Source organism: Eublepharis macularius, chromosome 1 (assembly GCF_028583425.1).
Source record: "Eublepharis macularius isolate TG4126 chromosome 1, MPM_Emac_v1.0, whole genome shotgun sequence".
NCBI classification, from domain to species: Eukaryota; Metazoa; Chordata; class Lepidosauria; order Squamata; family Eublepharidae; genus Eublepharis; species Eublepharis macularius.
Genome location: NC_072790.1, coordinates 67599640 through 67623401, shown reverse-complemented (window position 1 = coordinate 67623401; position 23762 = coordinate 67599640). Strand labels below are relative to the sequence as shown.

At 40.6% G+C, this 23762-nt stretch overlaps 1 protein-coding gene across 1 annotated transcript in view; it reads left to right on the top strand.

The window, feature by feature from the left end:
• LOC129324194 (fibropellin-1-like) overlaps positions 1-23762 on the top strand; it is a 142699-nt gene that overhangs the window by 10410 nt on the left and 108527 nt on the right. Inside the window, exon 4 of the mRNA XM_054971276.1 lies at positions 2204-2308. Within this exon, the coding sequence (XP_054827251.1) occupies positions 2204-2308 (105 nt within the window). The remainder of the gene's footprint in view (positions 1-2203; positions 2309-23762) is intronic.

Sequence of the window (23762 nt, the reverse complement as noted above, 5' to 3'; positions counted from 1 at the left end):
AGGACCCATCTTATTGAGCTATTGTATACAGGGTTATTAATGAACGTTCTGTGCATGATTGTAATATTTCTCGAGATTAGCTGAAATGCAAGCAAGTTTCAGTAAAATTGAAAACATTGCCTATGGATAGTTATTAGCACTGAAAAAGGAAGAATACAGTATACTAGAACCAGGAATTGAGCTCCTGGTATCGACTAACTTCAGCACCCCTGTCTACTGGCTAATGCAGGGGTCCTCAACCTATTTGAGCTTGCTGGCTCCTTTGGAATTCTGACACAGGGTGGTGGGTGCAATGACAAAATAGCTGCTGCAGATGGCAGAGACAACCACAAAATGGCTGCTGCACGAGGTGGAGCCAACCACTAAATATCAGGGAATAATTTTACATATAACTCTGATAGTAACTCTTCAACATTTCAGGCAGAACCTCTGCTTACCAGGATACCTTTTAAAATGAACGTATTATTTTAATATTTTTTCTTGCATATTGGCAGCTTACCTTCAGTTAGGCATTTTTTAAAAATCTGCACAGCCAATCAGATCTCCAGTGGCCAATCAGAAGCCCTGTTGGGCAAAAGTTTAATCTGACCCTGCCCACTTTCTAAAAAAAACTTGACAAATCCCAGAAAAGATATTAACCGGTGTCGTGGGGGACCCTTGAACTAAAAATACAAGATGGTCCCAGAATGGCTTTTGTTCCAACAAATATTATTTGAAATATTTTATAGGGGGAAGTGAACATGCTTACAGCCATCCAGCTTTGATAGAGAGGCATTCATGTTTTCTATTCTACATGGGAGAATTGGTGTCTTTGTTGGCAAACTGTGGAGTTACTGTGGTTGCCGTTAGAATGGCACCTGCTTTTAATATTTTTCTGTATTGCTAACAGTGTGTTGAGTTGCGTTGAGTGGGAAAGGATACTGCCTAGCTTGAAACAGCTAAATGAGAACCATCTTAAAGGGCTCTTAGGATTGGTATGTCCTAACCTAGGCCGTCGTCACACGGGCCCTTATTTCGTCAGTTTTGCACTAGAAATCGTTTCTTTTGTTATCGTTATTAGAACGGATTCTCCCATCTTTTGACGACTGCTTACGCTTCCAGTCAGTCACATTAAAAAGGAAAAGCGCAATTCAATGGTCAGTCAAAGTGCCTCCAGAAACGGGGCCCTAAAAATCCCACCCCCTTAAAAAAATTTTTTTTTCACATATTTGCGTTATATCATTCTTCTATTATAATGTTGTGCTGGGCCAACCCAAAAGCCAACCGTGATGGGTAGCAGAGGTTTCCCACCCATGGCAGAATAGTGCTATAGCACTATAGCGTTATAGTGCTATAAGGCTGACGTTTTAAAAAAAAGATTACTTTGAGGCTTAATTGTGGGTCGCACTGGGGCTTGTGGGAGTGTAGAGCAGGAGAATCAGTGTTAGGTGAGACAGATGATCAAGGAGAGTGAGTGTTTTAGTGTTGCAAAGCATTTATAGTCGATCCAGGGCATTCACATGGAAGTGGATAAAGACAACATAAAGAGTCACAAAGCGTGAAATGGGGAGAATGGCGAAATCGCAAGAGAACCAGAATAAGGTGAGAATTCAGCGGGAGATGGCACTAGTTTGGCGCTAAATTTATGGCCGTGTGACGACAGCCCTACTCTCTTAGGGTTGTTGTGAGGATAATATGGAGACAAAAAGACTAATGTAAGCTGCTTTTGGTCCCCATGGTGGAGAAAGGCAGAACATAAATTAAGAAATATAGATGGGGGGGCAGGTAAAAGGTAAGTTGCTTAGTGTGTTTGTAGGAGCGGAGGACACTTGAATGTCAGTGGTCTTCACTAGGCTACTTATATCTTTCTATTAATGGTTACTGTTCACACATGGACTTCTAAATATCTAAAATTAGATGTTTAGGCTTGTGCATACACAATACTAGCTGAAGTTACACTGTGGCAAAATTTGATTCTAGAATAACCTTATGAAATACTTGTAAATACTCCCTGCCTTCAAAAGATTTAATTTGTTTAACTATCTATGATCTATTAAGAAAAAAAACCCCTTGCTTTAAAGCTGTCAGGCAGACATAAAATACAATGTTCCCAACCAGGAAAAGTTAAATTATGTAGTTGTCACTTGGATTATGAAGTAGCTTTTCTGCTATCCGAAACCCTACATGATTTATAGTTTTAACGTTTCATTTTCTTTTCTGTCAGACAAAAACTGTTCAATGGACATTGATGAATGTGCCTTCAAGCTCTGCAAAAATGGAGCCAGTTGCCATAATTTGATTGGAGAATTTTACTGTAACTGCTTGCCAGGTAGGTGCTCAGGTGGTATGTGGGTGAAGAGTTAGGACAAATGTTCAGGACAGAAATAGAACTAATGTCTTTAGATCCATTATTTTAGATTCAAATTTGCTTTGTGCAGGCCTCTTCATCCCTCCTCCCAAACACTTACACATAGAAACTATAAATGTCTCTGTAATAACACCATACATTTATGATAAGGACAGCAGTCCCTCTTTTTATGAATTTGCTTACAAACAAAGTTGCTGGAATACCTGTAAAACGAGGCATTGCATACTAATGCAAAAAAAACGTTATTTTAAATGATAATATCAATTGCATTCATAATAAATCCTGAGGGGTGTTCCAATTTCTAAAACCTTTATATATCATAATGCTCTTATTACATTACATATTTGTGAAAAAATCTGTTACACATAGGCTCTTTTGGAAAAAACGCAGCTACGTTTTCCCTTTAACCTTTCAAGACTTAGAGAAGGTTTTAGATTGGTGAGAAATGTTAATTTCTAAAGCCATCTTTTGGCTTTATCTACATTATCATGTTTATGGCCTCTTTTTTCATGGGGCAGAACAAAATCTTGAAAAAACAGTCCAGATTTTAGACCATAAGCTCTTTTGGGCAAAGAGATTTTGGTTATTACTCTGTAAAGTGCCATGTGCTCTTTAAGGAAAGATATTTTGGTATAAACACCATTTTGGGAAGAATTGTGGTACACAGGCCAACATTACCCATTTACAGCACAATTCGGGAAGGGGGGCTGAAAGTGCTCTGGAAGCTGACTAGGAGTGATGCTGTCTTATCCTGGATTTCCCTACACTGGCAGAGTGACCTAGCACCATTCTGCCCAGATCCTCTGTTGGCACCTGGCTTCAGTGGCCAAACATGGGCATAACTGCAGCCCCTTCACCGGTAGGCCTCAGACGTTGGGCCGGGAGCAGGTCGTGATTTAATTAGCTCCCTAAGACATTTCAGCCATGGGCACACCCACAGCAACGGTGGAAAGTTACTCTACAAAACACCTTAGCCCATAGGCACCCAGTGTATGCAAAAAGTCGACTGCCCCCGTGCACCCAGGCTCATCCAAATAGCTTGCTGGAGCATAAGATGCTGCCTACCATGGGGACCAATCCACTCATGCCCCTTCTGCAGCCGAGTCCCATCCTTCACACCCAGTCAGCTTCCTGGCATCTTACATAACCTCTGCCCAGGGCATCTATGACCCCAGTTAAGTAGGGAGGCAGCTGGAGGCTCTGTCCGAGAGCTGCCTGCCGTGGGGATTTAAAGCGCGAGGTGGGAGAGGGGGTGGCAGGTGAAGAATGTGCAGAGGGGACTTTACACAATCCAGGGTGTCCCACTCACATATGAGAGGAGAGTCATGGCCAGAGTGTCTGACTAACATGACTCCTGCCTGGATGCCATCTGATATCAGCCCACAGGGGAAGCCCAGCCGTGACTTGACCCCGCCCATGAGAAGGCAGGATGAAACCCAAATCAACCCCCTCCTGCACACCCCTAGTAGGCAACTGTTAATTTTACCTGTTTGCAAGTGGCACCTTCAGAAGCTTTTGCTCAGATAAGTAGAGCTGTCACAGTGGAACATAGCAGGAGAGGTGGACTTCCAAGTATGTGGATCTAGTGCCTTTAAGGGCTTTATAGGGGATAGCTAGTACCTTAAATTGAACCCATAACTGATCAGTAACCAGTGTAGCAGTTGCAGAACAGGAGCAGATTCCTTTTGGTGCCTGATTGTAGCTGGGCTGTGGCATTCTGTACCAACTGTAGTTTTAGAGAGCGCCCTCTTGTAATACCCATTTTCAATCTGGTATTATTCATAGCTGCTCCAGTTACCACAAAGGCAAGATAAATTTGAAAAGGAAGTAGAAAGCCTTTTGAAAAGTGTAGTGTCTTTGTGAAGCATCTCTTTTGCCAGTAATTGATGGTATGTATTTCTGCAAGGCGAAATACAAAATAATGTCACTAGGAAAGCACTACTCTTCATGCCCTGTTTTGTTCCTTCAACTGACTATGGCATTTGGCTGAAGTGTTTCCCTTTGAGTTTCCCAAAGAATATATTCATAAGGAAAAAGGTTAAACAGCTCATACTCCCAGTGGAACAATAATTCATTTGAATGAATTCAAGGATGAAAAAGTTCACCCAAGGAAGCAGCACTTGTGCTGATTCCCTCTTCTTATAGCTCCTCAGGCCATGTTCCATTTCATTCCTGAGTGTCCCTGACTCTCAGGAGCATCTTGGAGGGAAGGCCCAAAAGACTGCGGGTGGAAATGGAGAGATCCATTCCATAAAGTCATTCCAGTCATGGTTCACTGCACTAATGTTCAAATAAAGACAAAGAAAATGGCTGAGAACAAATGGATTTGTACCATGTCTCCCATTTCCTGACAGATTTTCTGTTTCCTGTGCCACCACTGAGATGACAATCTAGTATGTTTTTGTAAACTGTTTTGAGTCTTCATATTGAGGAGATGGGTGATCTAAAAGTTTTATATCTTAATGAAATAAATTCTATGAAATGCATTGGATCACTAATGACCGCTCATGACTGGGACTAATAACTTTTAACTGTAATTTGCATGATGGCTGAATTGGCAAGCCATGGTTTGTGAAAGGCAGGCATACGAGAATTAAAAAAGAAACAAACTGAACAAATTAAAATGTTTTTAATTATGCTTTGGTGTCATGCCTTTATTAATAAACCATAATTATAAGTGGTATTTCACCTAGCAAGTTTGCTGCATGTAGAGATAGATGTGCTGGGTACATGGAAAATCAAAACAGGCAAGCAGTTCTAAATCATGGTTTGCCTGTATGTTTTGAAGCTCAACAAACGTGGAGCAGAATAAAATACTACTACTGCTGCTACTACTATTACTACTACTACTAAAAATAAGAAGATACACTAATTAGGTTAAATCTTTCTTCTTTCATACATATTCCAATCTAGCGTTGTTAAAAGAAATTTTAATTGATGTCAATTTGCCTCATTTCTCTCTGAAATCCAACAATCCATTTCGTTTCCTCTTTTTTGAAATTTGGAGTCTGTTTCTAATCAATTCCATTTTGATCAAGGACGGATTTGAAGAGGGGTGGGGGCAGGAAGGGTGGTTCTGCAAAGTTTCAGAATTTCACTCAGGAGCAGACAATTTATTTTTATTTTATTTATTTGTTGGATTTATATCCTGCCCTCCCAGCGAGCGGGCTCAGAGTGGGTCACATAAAACCAAAATTTCAAAAAGATATACATACAATAAATTACAGTTTAAAATCATATACATGATAAATTATCAATACATATTCTGGGTGGCACAACAGATCTCATTAGACAATGGAGCAGAACAAAACAGGCAAGGGACCTGCAGGATAGTTGGCCAGCTTCTCAGTCACTTTCAATCACTCTCAGGGAGAACATCTCTGTTTTACAATTTCTTCCCACCCAGCCTTTCTTGTCCTCTTCCACCATCCAAAGAGAAATCAAAGAGAAATCCTTCTTTTAAAAGAATAAGAAATTCCTCTTCCCATAACAGCACTTGTCCGAATTAATACAAGTATGGTTGTTGTGGATTTTCCGGGCTGTATCGCCGTGGTCTTGGCATTGTAGTTCCTGACGTTTCGCCAGCAGCTGTGGCTGGCATCTTCAAGGTGTAGCACCGAAAGACAGAGATCTGACACTGAGAGATCTCTTGTCTTTCAGTGCTACACCTCTGAAGATGTCAGTCACAGCTGCTGGCGAAACGTCAGGAACTACAATGCCAAGACCACGGCGATACAGCCCGGAAAATCCGCAACAACTATCGTTCTCCGGCCGTGAAAGCCTTCGACAATATATAGTAAAAGTATGCTTGTAAAATTGGTAAAAAAAAATTATGCAGGGTATTTAAAAGACAACTATCAACATCCTTTGACACAATACAATGCTGGAGCTTTCTTTTGACATATGGAGCTTTCTGCCTTTGAAACATGCCTCTTCCACTAGTATAATGCTTCTTGTGCACTGTTTTTAGGAGAATGGAAACTTTAGATCTAATCAATTGCTCAAACCAGTCTGAAATGTTATTTTTTGAAAACTGATCGAGAAAAGGTTACTAATATATGATGCTATTGTATCATCAATTATTTGCAACCTATGCTGGACAATGATACTCTTCTCTTACAAAAGCCCCCTAACCTTTAAATGACTTCTTACTCATAATAATGTACTTCCCAACACTAACATAGACTCTGAGACCAGAGCCTGCAGTAAACCAAGATGCCAACTCTGTCCCCATATTTACTCTGACAGCACAATCATTGGATGTAAGACCACCAGTCACACCATCTGAGGTTCATTCACTTGTTCATCTTCCAATGTTATATAAGTTATTAAGTGTCAGAAATGCCCTTCTACTCTCTACATTGGACAAAGAGATCAGACCCTCGGCAAAAGAATAAATAGTCATAAATCTGACATTAGAAATCACAACAGTAAAAATGACTGTCCACAAACAGAGAAATGTCTAGGGGAGATTACAACATGAGATTGCTGAAATTGAGTTCATTCACAAATTTAGAACAATGGACCCCACCCCTCAGGGCTGAATAGAGACTAGAGATGGGCACAAACAGCAATATGAATGAAAAAAACCCCACGAACAGCCCAATCTGCTGTTCGCGAACAAGCTATTTGTGAGGCCCCATTCTAAACGAACAGGTGGTTGTTGCAAGCCTTGTTCGTTGCTGTTTGTCAAGCCAGACAGTCTGGCATCTGCAATCAATTCCCATGGCAACTCAGGCAGGGATTGTCTGAACTCTGTCTGAATTCCTGCTGTTGCCCTGGAAACCCCAATCTAAGCCCAATTTAGCTTGATAGGCAGGTCTTCCTTCCAAGTGTGGACTGGAGCTCCAAATTTGTTACAAGAGGAAAAGACCAGGGGGGAGGGGGGCTTCCAGCTCTGGCTTTCTGGGAGAGATAGCTGCTGTTAGAGAGACAGGGTGAGTGCATTGGAGCTTGAATTTTCTTTGTGTGGTGGGATAGGGACCTACCCCTTCAGGTTCCAGGGCTGCTGCCAGGCTCTGGGGCCAAGCTATTATTTATTATTGGTACCTTTCCTGCTGCCTGCTCAGGTCATATTTCTGGGAGTGGTGCAGTAGGGATCTACCCCTTCAAGTTCCAGGGCTGCTGCCAGGCTCTGGGGCCAAGATTTTTTTTATTATTGGTACATTTCCTGCTGCCTGCTCAGGTAGGGTTTCTGGGAGTGGTGCAGTAGGGATCTTGATGGCTGGAGGAGAGCCTGCTGGCCCCCATGAACAACGAACATGTTCGTGACAGGATCATGTTCGTCAGTGTTCATTGTTCGTTGTTCCTGGTTGGCAACGAACAATGAACACCATGTTCGGGGGGGTTTTCTGTTTGTGCCCATGTCTAATAGAGACATAGGAGTTTTCTTTCACTACAGATGCTAATTTCTACTGTAATCAAGCTGCATTGTACTATTGTACCTTTATATCCTGGCATCTTCCTTTGCTATACCCTTCCCATCTAATCAAGCTGCATTGTACCTTTATGTCCTAATGCTCTCCCTTGTAACACCCCACCCAATTTTAGCTGGGGTATAAAGGCTCAGGGATCTCCATTCCTAGTTGTGTCTGAAGAAGGGAGCTCTAAAAATCTTGCACCCTGAAAATCTTGTTGGTCTCTAAGGTGCCACTGGGCTCAAATTCTTCTGCCCTACTGCAGACCAACATGGCTATCCACTAAAAACTATTGTATTTTGTGCGTATCTCTCTGTGTCTACACTTTGGGTCCTATTGGGGAAAAAAGTGGGATATAAATAAAAAAATAAGCAAAATATATTACACAGTATTAAGAATATAGATGTAAGGAACTGAGGTCCTATGTATTAAAAATTTGCTGTTGAAGATTACAATAATTGAAATGCATCTGGCGGTTCTTAATTGACTAAAGTATTACTCTAATTACATATGGGAAGGTTTGATTTAGCCATTATTTACTGTTTCTCCATGGATTGAGTGAACTTTCACAGCTTACTTTGAGCTGTTTGACTTACACAGTCATTTGTTGCTGAGGTTAATGTATTAAAGGAAAGGTTTGGTTTAAGTGATTTGAAGCAGAAATCATTGCTCGGGTTCCAGACTAGGTGTACACCATAGTATGACATGATGTCTGAACTGAGCCACTGTCTTATTCAATAACTACAGTATTGCATAATACTAGGAAGTCATTTTGTAAAATATATAAATTGATAATAAGATTGCATGATTGGCTTGCAAAACGGTGTATTATAAGTTCGAGAGAGAGAGATTTATAATATTACTGTTTATCTCTTTTGTTTTTATCATATTTTTAAAAATGGTAGAAGAGTCTTGGAAGTCATTAAGGAAGTTCACTGGGGTTGAGGGGGAAAACTGTATATGTAACTTTTAAAAAGTTGCATATATAACTTATGCAATGTATTCAGTTTGGATCATGGGTAATGTCCTTAAATCAAAAGTGTGAAATCTCAGACTTTACCTTCTGTGTACATATTTGTTATGTACTGCAACAGAGTGACCCAAATTATGTAAAATGAGAGTCCAGACCAAGCCCATGAGTCAACAATGTGGTTGAAGAATCACTGCACATAGGAATGATTCCATGCTGCACGAACTTGGGCTGCACACTCTGATTCAGTGTGTTAATCATGTTTTACCAGACCTGTAGTTCACCATTGCCGTTCTTCTCTTGCCTCTAACTACCCTTGTAAAATGCAAACTGTAAGAAAAGTGTGGGGTTCTGGAAACTGGAAGCAGAATGCAGCCACAGGCATTGAAGTACCAACAGAACAATGGCAATCTCTAACCTAGTTAGTTCAGATCCAAAAGCTGAAGGAAATTTCACTCCAATTAGTTACCCTTCAGAGATCAGTAGTGTGTTTGGCTTGGATTTTGCCTAGTTAAGTTGCAAATGCTCACTTTTAAAGCTTATTATACTGTAAAATAAGGCTGCCAAATCATTATTTTTACCACCACGGCCCTTTATAAATTCCTTTAGCTTCAAGTATTCTTTCACAGATAGTCCAAATAAAATGTGTTTATATTTATTTTATTTAGAACCATTTTCATGCTTCCTCTTCAGAAAACCAAAACACATTTTGTATATTTAAGTTTCACTGCCAGCCAAAAAGGGGAGGGGATGAAATTATCCCTCATGCAGTAGTTAATGTGCATATTCATGCTTTAGACATGTCAGGGAACAGTGAAGTACAAGCATTTGCATATTCAAGAGAGTATTTATTGGTTGGTTCAGCCTAGAGAGGACTGACTGATTTTCAGAAGTAAACAACTTTGGAAAAATAGCCAAATTATTTCAAAGCTGACTAATGCAACGTAACGTACATTGGGGATTGTTATCTCCCATCCCACAAGGCACCGAGCTTTGGTGATTTCTTTTTAAACTGGAGTATCATATTGTGAATAATAGCATTGTTTCTTGGCAGGATCCTATATGGCCTTTCTCATTATCACTTTTCTTCAATGCTACTATTCTGTACACAGCTAAGAAGTTTAAATCCCATTGACGTTAATGGGATTTCATTTAAGCAGCCTACTACATTTTGAATTGCAGCCCAACAGAGGCACAAAGCAGATTTCTTGCCTAATCCTCAATTAAAACCTACATATATGCTTTGATAAGTAATGGGTGAACTCATTCAGATTTGATTTACATTGGGAGAAGCACTTCAGAGTGAATGTCCTGACCATTCCAAAAGATAGTCTTGTTTTTTGGAGATTTCTAGTGTTCTTGCATTATAATTGTTACCCCTGCCAGTTTCCAAGCTGTTATCTGGTGTTGGTCTGTGACTCCATCTCCTCCACCATTGTGTGTTTTACCTGGCAACAACCACAAGTGCAGCTTCTGGGACATTTAAGTCTGTGTGTACCCAAGTCATAGTTGGAGCAATATGTTCATGATGTAAAAGAAACTTCTTATGTAATAAGACTGATTTTATTGACTACCAAAAGGTGTTAGAAAAAGATTTGAGTGAGAAAGAATGCTAATAAACTTTCTCGTATTGGTAGCAGTTGTATTCCTCACCAAAGCGTGTTCCATCCATGGCTACTTTAAATAGAACATACTTGTTTATGTGTATATAGTGTACTCGGAGAGAAGAAAAATGTGAAACAATTGGATGAAAAAAAGTAGAGGCAAACTTTCTGGGGTTTGAAGAGATGGGAACAGAGTTAAGGTTGGAAGCCTGAGTGTATGTTCTCAGGAGGAAATGGGAATGCTAAGAAGAATAAGATAGGTGTGAATTACAGAGGAAGAGATATTTGGAATAAAACTCCAAGAGGGAGGGTGAATGGTGGTGATGGGCTAAAAAAGTAAAGTGGGGGAGAGGAAATAGAGTCATACTTTGCCTGTTCCAGAAGAAAAAAGTGTTACAGAGTTCTAGTGGTGGGGGGATGCTCTGGAGGGAGAACTGGACTTCTCATTTTTTGGTCTAGGAACTTGTCTATCTCCTATCTTTTTTGGTTATATGATTGTGGAGTGAGAATTCCCTCATTTTAAGCTATTCTATGAGGAAAAGAGAGGGGTGGTTTTATTTTTTAAGCCTGGTACTTTTACCCTAACCTATATGGGCTTGCACATCTGTCTTCAATATACTTACCAAAGATATAAAAAGAGAATAGGAACTGGCTTGTCAAGAGCTTACCCTTAGTCCCACTTTGTAACAAGTTGATTCAGTTTTTGTTAACTCCTAATGTTCATGTATTTTGTGAAAATAAAGGAGTAATTTACAAACATTGAAAATAAAGGAGTAATTTACAAACATTCACTTGATGATGGTTCAGTCAAAGAGGCTGCACTAGCTTCCAAGTCAAAGTTTAAGTCAAAGTTACTTTATAAACAGGGCTGTCTCATACCCTTGTGCTCCCAGGGCTTGTAAGGATCAAATACAGAGGCAGCATTCCTTTTAACAGACAATTAAAATGAAATTATCTGATACCATTGGATTCTATGACCCCCAGCTTATAGGTGTCTGGGGTAACAGCGGTGGTATGGGGGGGTAATTCTCTTCCTGCCTCTGGTTTTTCTTCCTTCTCTTCCCTCCTTGTGGCTATTGCAATGCAAGGGAGGTTGATTTCTTGCTGTCTATCTCTTCTTCCTCAACCACAGCTTCTGTAACACTGTTGTGTTTGCGATCAAACTGCTAGGATTGCTCAGACACATAGATGCTTGATGGTAGTCAGCAAATCTCACAAAACAAAATTAGTAGCACTTCAGGTGCTGGGAAGGGGGTCAGTTGAGGAGATAAAGAAAATGATTGATCTTTCTTCTGTTCTGCTACAATAGGCACAGAGGAGGGGGGCTCCTTTCACTTCAGTAGACAGGTAAATTGGAGGAAGAAAGGATTTTTTTTCAGGCTCAGACTAAGAAGTAAAGAATCTGAACGGCATGTTTTCATCCTTCATTGTGTGGACTTTCACTGTTCTTTACCAATATTATCTTGAATGACAAATCTGTCCTTGACACATTTTACTCTGACTTCAGGCTTGGGATTGGAACCAAGATAGCTTTAGTTGCACTGGTGAAAGATATTCATTTTAAACTGGGCAGGGGACAGTTATCCCTGTTGATATTATTAGATTATTGATTATTGTATTATGATATGAACCATTATTTTATATTGTATTGTATTTTTATAACTGTTGAACCTTGTCCTGATGCCGCTTGCGGGAAAGGCGGGTTTGAAATGTAAATAATAATAATAATAATAATAATAATAATAATAATAATAATAATCTATCTACAGCTTTTGACACAGTTGACCACTCCATTCTCATCCTTTGTTTGGAATACAGGGACATTAGGGCTTCGGTGGTCTTTTGTGACTGATTAGAAACAAAGAGTTTCCACTGGAGGAGCAGAATCAATGGGGTGGCATTTGTCCTTTTGAGTGCCACAAGATCCTTTTCTCTCACCTACGCTTAACTTTTACATGAGTCTGCTTAATGAGATTGTCTGAGTTTCAGGGTTGATTGTCCTCAGTGGTTGGAAAAGCAGAGCTTTTGAAAGACATTGTGCTTCCAAACTGGGGTTAAGTTGACCTTGGTTGACTTAGTTAAGATCATGGGATCCTGCTAGAGATCCAGCACTGGATCCAGAACTTCTGCTAGAGAAGCAAGTAAATGCAGCTGCAAAAAACACCTTCTTCCAACTTAGGCTAGTTAGGAAGATGCCCCCCTACCTTGACATGGCTGATCTGGCCACCTGGATTCTTGCTACAGTAACATTGAGACTAGACTACTGCAATCCACTCAACATAGGCCTTCTCTCAACGTCAACTCAGAGACTCCAGGTGGTGCAAAACACTGCAGCTTTTTTACTTTCAGGAGTTAGATAGAGCATGCATATCATTCCCATTCTGCAGACACTTCATTGGCTTCCCATCAATTTATCAGGCTCAGTTCAAGGTCATGACTGTATCATTTAAAGCCTTTCATGGCCTTGGTCCCTCATATCTGTGCACTAGAGATGGGCACGAAACGAACCATGGAATAAAATTCTGTATGGAATGGCTGGTTCATTTGCATCGAAACACGCATTCCATGGGAACGCGTGTTTACAGAACAAATGAATTTTTCCAGCCATTCTGTGGATGATTCGGAGTTTCACAGACCCCACGCCAGTTTTAGCCCATTGCCAGTTTCAGACTCCATGCCAGTTTCAGCCCATCGGCGCCGGTTCCAGCGCGGGGTCTGTGAAATGACAGCCTCTTTCTCCTGCTGCCAGAGTGGCAGGAGAAAGGGGATGTCCGGTGCGGGGTCTGTGAAATGACAGCCTAATGAACCACGAACTGGGAAAAAGTTGTAAGTTCGTGGTTTGTGGAATGCTACGAACCATGGATCATGTGGTTCAGGTTTTTTGGGTCCATGCTCATGTCTGCTGTGCACCTCTCTCCCCCTATATTCTGCCACAGCAGCTTCACTCATCTGTCATCTTTATCTAGGCCTCCTGTGTCTGTCTTGGCTCTGAAACCTTGCTTTGAGGCCATCGTCAGGTGGCTAAGGCAGAAAGAGCTGAAAAGCGGAATCTAGATAAGAGAAAATTGAAGCTAGTCGGCAAGGCTGATGTTTTAAAGGGATTGGATCCACTTATGGATGGAGTAAGTTGCCATTTGCAGAGTAGGTTAACAGCTAAGAGGTGCTTGTGCACACAACCTTGCTCTTTGAAAAGCAAGTTGTTGTATTGGTCAAGAGGGCCTTCTATCAGCTGCATGTGGTTTGCCAACTTTCATCCATCTTAGACTCTGCTGATCTGGCCACATATATCCATGCTCTAGTAACTTTATGATTGGACTGATATAATGCACTCAATTAGCTCTAGGCAGAGCTGAAGAGAGCATACCTTGCTCACCTTAAAATGGCTACATTGGTTGACAGTTTATTTCCAAGCAATTGAAAATGCTGTTTAGATCCTTTACAGTTCTTCATGGTCTAGGACCCACAAATCTAAAGAGCCATCTCCTCCTATGCATCCCCATGTGCCAAGTATGGTCCTCAACCAACTGGCTGTTCCCCCTGCTTAAGGTAGCCTGTTTGACATCAACCACAGCCTGGGCCTACTCCCACTTCATAGAACGTGGTCCCTGAGGGGGAGGCATTGTCATTTGAAATTCTTAGGAGGTGCCGTAAGGCCATTTTATTTGCTTTTTATAGGCTATAAATGGCAGATCTCTTTGGAGGAGGTCAGTTGGGTTTTTATTTTATTGGTTTTATACTATGATGCTTTGAATTGTGATTTGTAAGTTGCCTTTAGCCACAAGGAAAGGTGGGATATAAATATCTTAATAAATAAAATAAATACGGTAATTATTGTATTAAATACCAATAAAGAATTTTAAACTGTTTAAAGCAACAGAAAAAGGAGGAGGAATATAAGAAAAAGAACAGCACATGAGGATGTCTCCTTTTGAGATGGAGGGCAGTGGGGTAGCTATGAAGGTCAGAAGGCTAATAACAGTAGCTGTAATTCAGTCAGTGAGGATTACTGGCAGTCCAAAATATCTTGTCTTACACATATCTATCCCTGCAAAAGGAAGAACAGTTGTTGAAATAAGAGCACATTAGTAAGCAGGTATCCTCTGTCTGTGGAGGACTTCATGGAGAACTTCTCATTCTAGCAGGTATCCTCTGTCTATGGAGAACTTCTCATCCTAGCAGGCCACTATGTCCATTCACACCAGCCTTGTGTAGTGCATGTTTCTTAATAAAAGAGTGTATTGCTTCCACTTATCGTAGCAGCTAAACATGCCGACACCAAAAGTCAACTCAGATGAAATATTCCTTGTCACTTGCTGTTTTAGCAAGTATGCCAGTGACACATTATGTATAAAAAGTACCATTCTCATGCTGTCACATGTCACTCCTTGTGCACAAAGGTGACTTTGCCATTGTTCCATTTAGTACGCAGCAGGCATCAGCACAGGGCAGGCGTGGCAAGTTTAAGGGCAGGACTGACATGCTTCTGTTGCCTGATTCATCTGTTTTTGCACCTTCAAACATATGCAAGCAAACTGTTTGAACCCCTACAGCCATTTCATTTAACTTTGTGCAGTTCACAAATTACAGCTGAATTGAAAACCAACCTAATAGGTGATTGAGCCGCATTAATTAATATTGATGTTTAATTGACAACAAATCTCAATAATTCTGCAAATGTACAAAACAATGAAGTCACAAGCGAAGACAATGAACAAATTTAAATATAAATGTAATTTTGATGTCATCTGCTCTGAGCTCATTCATGGGGAGAATGGACTACAAATTTAATCAATCAATCAAACAAATAGTCAACAATACTACCAGATCTAAGGACAAGGGGTAGTAGCTACACACTCTGTTATAAATTAGACACATTTATTTTGTATTTTTTCTATTAGATGTATTCAAAGGTCTGCCTTCTACATACAGTACTTATAGCAATTTTCCAGGTGTTCTGTAAATGGGTTGATAATGTTGTCTTAGCTCTTTTTATATTTCAAAGTCAATTTTTTGTACAAAGCCTCATAATGTTTGTTTTCAGTGTCATTCCCCCCAGAAAATGCATAGTGTGGTATGGTTCATAAATCTCATACACAGCACATTTTGAAAATGCATAGAGCTCTATAAAAGCAGTTAAAACTGCAATAGTCTAGGAACAGGGGAATGGTATACTTTTGCTATTGGAGAACTGGATATTCTAATGGATTAGTCATTCATGCAACCATTTTATTGTTCAGAGTGGTTGGCATTCCAATGCCTCTTCACTACAGTCCCTCCTGCCTGCCCCACCCCAGAAAAATCATTATCCCTTACAGATGGGGAGTTGAAGTTGAAAGTTTCAAAACCAAGCAGTTTGCCAGTGACTGAGCGAGGGATTTGAGTTCAGTTTTCCCCAGGCTATCTTCTAGCCACTGGACAGCATTGCCTTCTTTTCCATTCTTTTGTAATATACATTTACATTCTATTTGACCATACGCATCTGATTTAATGAGAGCCTGAGAGGATCAGCATGTTTTATTCAAATACATGTATATCAGTCTCATAGGCAGGACAGTACTATGTTGAATTCTCTGCTCAAAAGATGCTATAAGGTCTTAGCCTAAAACAAGAACTCTAAGTCAGTTGCAGTACTTTCTTCTTGATTTTGCAAGGTGTTTCTGTGGGTGTGCAAATGCTCAATTGTGTAACAAATAATTAGTCCATCAACAGAGGCAGTCAGAGTAAAGAGCAATATGCACAGTTAAAACTAATGGCTCTCATAATTTCAAACATTCAGAACATTTTATTTTTTCTTTTCTGATTTTGGGATACACATTATATCAGTGTGGATGTCAGTTCCTCCATGATTGCTTCAACAACAATCTGACTACATGTACATTTCCACCCGCATTTTTTTTTCTCCTGCCATAGTATTTACACACTAGACTTGTCCCTGTGACGTCACTGAGAGACTAGCAATGTATGCTCGGGCAAATTACTTCTTGGGGGAAATAGGGAAGCTTACGTTAGAAGAATCCTTGTAGAATTTTGTTCCAGTTAAGCTACCTGAGAGGCAGGGGGCTTTGAAATATAATATGTTGTTTAACTGTACAATAGTGTATAAGTGGTCTTCATTTTTAGCAGTAATCAATTATTGTAGACATTAGCAGTGAACCTTAGTCCAAATGCCTTCACAGCCCCTTCAATAGGAACTGGTCTGAGAAGGCCTTGCAGAGTCTTTGGAAAATATATTCATGATTCATCAGGGTTTTTACTGTCCCTCAGTAATGTTAACTTTCTTAAATCTTCACAAATCGCCCATGTGGCAGCTCATTCTGCTTTATGTAAGTGTTTGGAATTAATTCATATTATGTCTTAATTAAATGATGCAATTTAATTAACACTTGCAATACCTAGTAAATCCCTGGAATTAGTTGGACTATCAAGTGTTCCTTTTAATTGGAATATATGGGTCAAATAACTTCCAATTTTTTTGAAGAGGAAAGATTATAGTCTAAGTCCTGTGTGTGTGTCTCAGACCTACTTCTAACATAGTTGCTAATTTTTGCAAGGAACACTGTCCAACGTTCTTTTAAAATAACCGTTGATATCCTTCCATTTTGCAGGAATATGAGATTCATTATACAGTTTAGTTTTGTTTTACTATGTTTTAAATGCAAGTACGCATAATCAAAAGAAGTGAAGTCAATCCATGTAGAACTAAGTACCTGGTGTGGTTATTCCATCACATCTATAGCTGCAATACAGCAGTACCACAAAGCTTTTCAAAGTGGGTTTGATCAGTGGCATAATAGATCCCAGGTGACTGAACTGGTACGAAGTAGAGTTGAGGTGATCTCAGATGTTTTGTTCTATTTTTTTTTCTAAAGCAGTAGAATTTCATCTGTATATACTAAATCATTTCTGTGATTTCTTTTCAGTTAGGATATGCCCCTGGCCTAACAACTAAAACCAACTGTTCCTTACCCACCTACTAGCAATAGTGCTTTCTTTCCCTTTTTTCATTGTGATGGTTTTCTGGTCCTTAGGCCAGATACAGAAATGTCTGTCTTATCCTCTAATAATTCACATAGAGCAATAATGGGAGAAGATCAAACATTACCCCTTTCCTTGAAAATGCCACTATGTATTCAGACACTGTAGTGTATAGCTTTTCAATTTTGAGATGGTTTTCTAGTGGAATGAAATTGACAGAGGAAAAGCTTTCTTGCATAGTATTTTTTCTTGCATAGAATTGGATAGAACATATAAAAGTTGGATGGGCAGATTTCTTAGATGCTAGAAGGTGGATGGCCAAATGCAGGAGAAACATTTTGTGGATTTTCAACAGGTGAAGGCTGTGGACTTTGAACAGGAGAAGGCTTTGTGGGATCAGCTTGAGGGGTGAGAAATGAAGGCAAGGTGACAGAAGATACAGAGGCATCAGATAGAGTTAAAAGGCCACAACTTTATTAATGACAGCTTAAGGAGCCTTGGGATCTCATGGGGCACAGATCTAAGCATCAGCTGATGACCCCCTCAGCCCATCTGCTAAGGGTGAGATGACAGTAGGTTGGGATTCCACATGGGTATAAACCTCTGTGTGGATGCCCTAACATCTGAGAACTAGCATGTCCTGACAGCCCCCCAGATGTACTTGTCCTGCCATGCCTCACCCCCAAGATCCTTTAAGGGGATGCCCAGCTATGGGGAGGAAAGTGCACACAGGCTGTGTTTCCATGCAAAAGGATCCATGCCCAGTGCCAAAACCACTACCGCCTAAAGTTGTGACAAGATTAGAACAAACAACCAAGGGGTCTCAGAACCATGTGGGAGCCACAGATGCCAACAGATAAGGAACCTAACTCAAATAAGTGCTGCAAGCCCCTGACCTAAGCCAAGGGAGGGATGGGTGGGATGTCAGGCAAAAACTATTGCTGGAGGGGCCCAGTTGGTCTGAGAATTTAAGCCCAGTGGGTGCACCTAACTGGATATTGCGCATTCCAGGTCCATGGGCAGGGCCTGCCCCTGAGAGCCCAGCCAGCCTGCTGTTGATTGGCCAGTTGGGTTATTTCGGGAATTTCCACACATCCCAGCATAGCGCTATACTCATGGACTGAGGACATATTCCTGGCGCGATTTCTGATTTGATTGTGCCATAATGCCGCTCTCAAGGCGCGATGATGGTCAGAAATCGCGCCAGGAAGACGCCCTTAGTCCGTGAGTATGCCAGGACGTACAGAAATACTCTTGAACTTACTGGCTCTTTCCCAGCATTAAAGAGGCTGCTGGGAGCCACCCAGACTCCAAGGAAATTGCAGCTGCCTCACACTGCACTCAAACCCCGCGGCTTGCAAACAGTGGCACCCAGTAAGTCTGGGGCCTGGACTTACTAGTTTCACGTTATCTAAGCACATATGCCTTGTCACCTTACTTTGTGCTGCATCATAAATAGATATAATAAAACAAAGCATGGTTTATTGCATCACTGTTTATCAATATAATTTTTGTATCCAGTTGTCTTCTGCATTAATTCTTGCAGGCTATGTATCTTGATTACAAAGACAGTGTGACAAATTAACTAAGAAAGACAATGAGTGTCTAAGTATTCCTTTCAAGCTGAATTTCATGATGACCTTTTCAAAAATTAACTAGATCATTTTAGAGTTAGGTTATAATGGATAGCTAGCATTAGGCTCTAGGGCCTCAAATTTTAGAGGTGTAACCTAGTGATAGACCCTATTGTTGTGGATCGGATGACAATGAAATGATTGAATGTACTACATGAAATGAACTCCTTTGGGATGAAAATGCATTTTTTGGTGTCATTTATAGTAGTTCAGGGTTATCAAGAAAAACAGTGTATCTCAGTTATCTTCTGTGCTGCAATAATTCAAATATATGAAGCAATAACCACATGTCGTCATTTCTACAGATACAGACTACCCCTTAATGCAACTCCTAACTACCAATTCTAGCTCCCCTCAAATCGGGAGAAGGCTTTCACTATTGCCTAATGGGAACTAAATGGTGCACAATATGTCCCTATTACTGGGCTAGACCTTCTTCTTAAAGGGCAATAGCTTTTAAGGCTTCAATAAATCAGGCTAATTGAACACTGCTGCTTGAAGTACCAAAGTGTGCAAAACTGATTTCTGTATGGCTGCCAACAAAAAGCTCTGGTATGGCTCCTTAGGGTGCCCTGGCTGTAACAAAGCCATTCACCACTAGGGTAAAGACAAATAAATTGTGAAACAAGGGAGTAGCTGGGAAGAATACCACAAGAAGTTTAGTGTTGAAGAATTTATTATGCCATGTCACACTTTTAAAAAAATACTCTGTCCATTATTTATTTGGTTAAAATAATTGCAAGATAGCATTCTGCTCCTAGTAAATATATTTCAGTGCAGTTCTTATTATAAAGTTTTAGTGAAAGGTTCATTTTTGGAACAAGTTTGGCATTATACACAAGTGCATATAATAAAGTCCTCCTGATGCTTTCAATGAAAAGCAGCCTTTGAAGAATGCAATTTTGAACAGAGGGAACATTTTAACTCTTCCCCTACATGCCTTTTTCTTGCTCAAAGTCATCTCTCCAAGCTGCTGTTTCCCTTCAAATGCATGCATTTGAAACCCAGTGGAGAGGGGAAGCTGTTCTGGGGGGAGCTTGAAGGAGTTCTTGCCCTACAACAGTATGCCTTTATACCATTATATAAAACAGCACCGGTTAAAGAGATTAGGGGTTTATGGAGGAGATGGTTTGTGGGTTAACATGGAGTGATGGGCAAAAAAATTGTAGTGTTCTTAACTTTCAGTTGTAATTGCTGATCAACATAGGGATTGGTTCTTCACTAACTGGCAGACCTCCACACAGAAATGGGAAACTGAATAGCACAGAAAATACTGGTACTGAAACAGTCTATGTTACCTATGTGCTTGGCTGGAACACCAGCACAAATGGAAGTAGACAAAACATGGCCCACTACAGGGTAAGGTAGTACTTTGGATTCCATAATATATTTCCTTCAAGAAATATTACATGTTATAGAGCTACATTCACATCCAGGTAATAAGCTCACCTCAATTTGTGGAAGATTCTATGTGGAAGATTCTAAGATGCTTACAGTACCTTCAGGATAAGGTAGCAAGAAAACTTTTATCCTGACAGTTCATCTAGATGAACAATGCCACTGCTAGGTGCAAAAAGTGGCATAGTGGAATGATATGAAAATGAGAAAGTGGGAGTTTCAAAAAACCATTTAGTTCAAGATGGGAAATAGGCCATAAAGGCTTTAAAAAACTTATGCCTAACTATGACCAGTATGGCAATGAAACTGAAGGGCCCATGTTTCACAGTAGTACACTTCTGGTATTTGCATCATGTTGTTCTGATAGAATATGAATGTTCCACCTATATGATTTTGACATATTATGGAACATCCAAAATATTTTCATTAGATCCTTCCATGAGCATGCTCTGAGCCCTTCCTGGAATCTCCACAGAAGGCAGCTACTGACACACATCAAAGTCTCTTGAGCTTGTCTGACACCATCTGCTTTGACAGCTTCTTTCTCATGGCAGCTTGCATCCGGTTCCAGAACATCTGCGGCCCTGCATCTCCTCGTTTCCTGTGCCAGGACAGCAGGTTGTCCCACTATTAAAGAACAATGGATTTTCTTCTGGGCTACTAAATGTAATACTTAATGCAATTTTAATCATAAAACCAGGACTTGTACTGTTGTTGTTACAGATGTGGCTTGATGTGACCGATGTGAGGCATTTATCAATGGTGTACAAGTATGATTTTGTTCACATTTCAACTACCTGGGAATTTGTAAATCACTCCATTCTTGTTGAAAAGATTCCTGGGAGATTTCTCAAAATTCAAATAGCAGCTGAACCCTTCCTACCCACGAATTCTCTCTGAGAGCTGAACTTTTAACTGCTACTTGTGGCTGTGAAATTACATAATTTTTCATAAAGCCTGTTAAAGATTTTCTGATCTTTAAAGACAGTTTTTAAAAAAGGATGAATGTATGTCAGATCCTTGTGGATCTAATAAAACCCTTCATTGTGAATGAGTAAAATAGATTCAAATGTATGTGTCATTCAGGATACAAGGAATGGTATTTTGATATTGCTACAAGGCATGATGAGTTTCTCCCCAGAAAATTCAGTATCACTTTCAGTCTGGTAGGAGTTGCTTTTCTTCATAGAGTGTAAGATTCCTGCGTAGGGGTGTGCACGCAAAAAAGATTCGGGTAAACCCGAAGCGGGAAAAAAATCCGAAAAACTCTGAAATCTGAAGCAGCATGCCGCTTCGGATTTGGGTTTCTGAGTCACTTTGGAATGCTCCGGAAAGATCTGGAGCATTCTGAAGTGAGGGGGAGAGGGGAGGCCAACCCCAACCTTAAAATCCCACCCCACCCCCCACCTCACTTACCTGATTGGTGAAACGCTGGTGCTGCTGCCACGCTGGCCAGATGGACTTCCCCACCACCACCGCTGCCACCATGCAGCCGCAGCCGGCACAGCTGGCTGTCTGGTAGATAGGGCCGCCACACAGCTATGGCCAGCTGACCGGCATAGAGGGCCGCTACCACCACTGCGCAGTCACGGCCTGCATGGCCGACAGAGGGCTGCTGCTGCCGGAGGCCAGTCCGGAGGCAGGAGGGCCACCCCCTCCACAGTGCCAGGTAAGTGGGGGGTGGGGAGGTAAGGTAGGGAATGTGACAGTTTAAAGGACCCTTTCCTGCTGCTTGCAAGTGGCAGGGCCCTTTAAACTTAACCCCGGGCCCCCGAAGCTTTCCGAAGTGACCCGAATCACTTCGGAAAGATTTGCTTCGGGATTTCCAAATCAGAAACCCTAAGTACACACCCCTATTCCTGCATCTTTGCTGACACTAATCAATCAGCTTTCTGTATCCATCCCTCTATATCAGTTCCCTCTAGATTTCCTACTGGGGAGAAAGGTGGGGTATAAATGAAGTAAATAAATAAATACTGTATCCAGTGATCCTATTAGATGTATTGTTCATACATGATACCAAATATTTTTCAGCCAGTTCATATTATGTTTTCCTTTACACCAACCCTGTGAGATAAATCATGATACCAGAAATTCTGAAAACCAAGAGGGAGGAATGGAGGCTTTCCTGGCAGAGGTCTGCAATGGTCTGATTCACCTCCAAATATCTGTTTTGTTATTTAGCATGGACCTAAGGGAAGAATATCCCTGGTGGTTTGCCAGCCCTAACTAGCCCAGGCCTCTGGAGTGACTCAGTGCCAGATGGCCAGCTGAGGAGGTAAGGCTTGGGTGGCTCTCTTTGCTCTCTTGCTGTCCCTCTTCCCTGCCCCAGGACACATCAGTCATCCCTACTCATTAAATCCCTAGCCAAGTTTCTAAATAGCCGATGTAAAATCACTAATGACTGTCCCTCCTGACGCAAAATGTATCTATTTCGGTCTCTTTTTTCTGTGTGGTCCCTCATTTTACCTAAGGTTCTAAAGATATATCTGCTGTAAAGATTATCTCTCAGAATATGCAAGGTACATTCCCTTGTTCTTGAGACCCAACCAGCCCCCATAATCAAGGTTTATTGGGGTAAGGCTTCACAGAGATCAATCACAGGCACAGCCATGGGAATCTTTGCTGATAAGTTCTATGTTCCATAATAGATGCCAGGAACCCTTTTTGAAGAAACTGCCCAGCTGAATATTCTGACTTCTCCCGACCTTCTGACCTCTCCTTCTGACATTAATGACAGGCCCTTAGCTAGCCATCCATTGACCTTTATTGTTTTATTATAGCAAATATAATTAATAAACAGGCTGGGGTAGCTAAAGAATAATAAAAAAATCTGATGCTGGACAATAACACACTTAATCATAACAATAACATAGTGAATTCATTTTGATGCCAATGACATTGCACCTGTGTTGAATGGTTTCAGCTGAACTGTCCCTGAAGAAAGATAGCTTGCAGCATTAAATTATATAAATTTGCTTTAAAAAACACACATACCACATAACGTGTGGCTACAGACAAGGATTAATGGCGCTGGGCACTTCTAATGAACTCTGCTAGCAAACTCACCACAGCTTTTTGCTTCCATTATAAATCTTGGATACAGAATATCTGTGTTGTTGTTGTTTTTAAAATCAAGCAAAGTACAGAAATGTCATTCAAAAGCAAGTATGCCGTTATTGTTTCCACTCACAGAGTGATAATGGACACTTATCTCCAGAGCTTTCACATTTCTAGTTCTGCTGGCATCAACATTTTCTTTTTCAAGCAATAGTCCTAAAAATAAGATTCCTTACAGAAGTTGAAACACTAATAAACTCCACTGTCAAGAGCACAGAATAAAGTTTACATGTTTTCTAGAAATCGGAGAAGTATATGCTTGTTTTCTGCTTGTACCACAAGGATTTTAAAGAACAT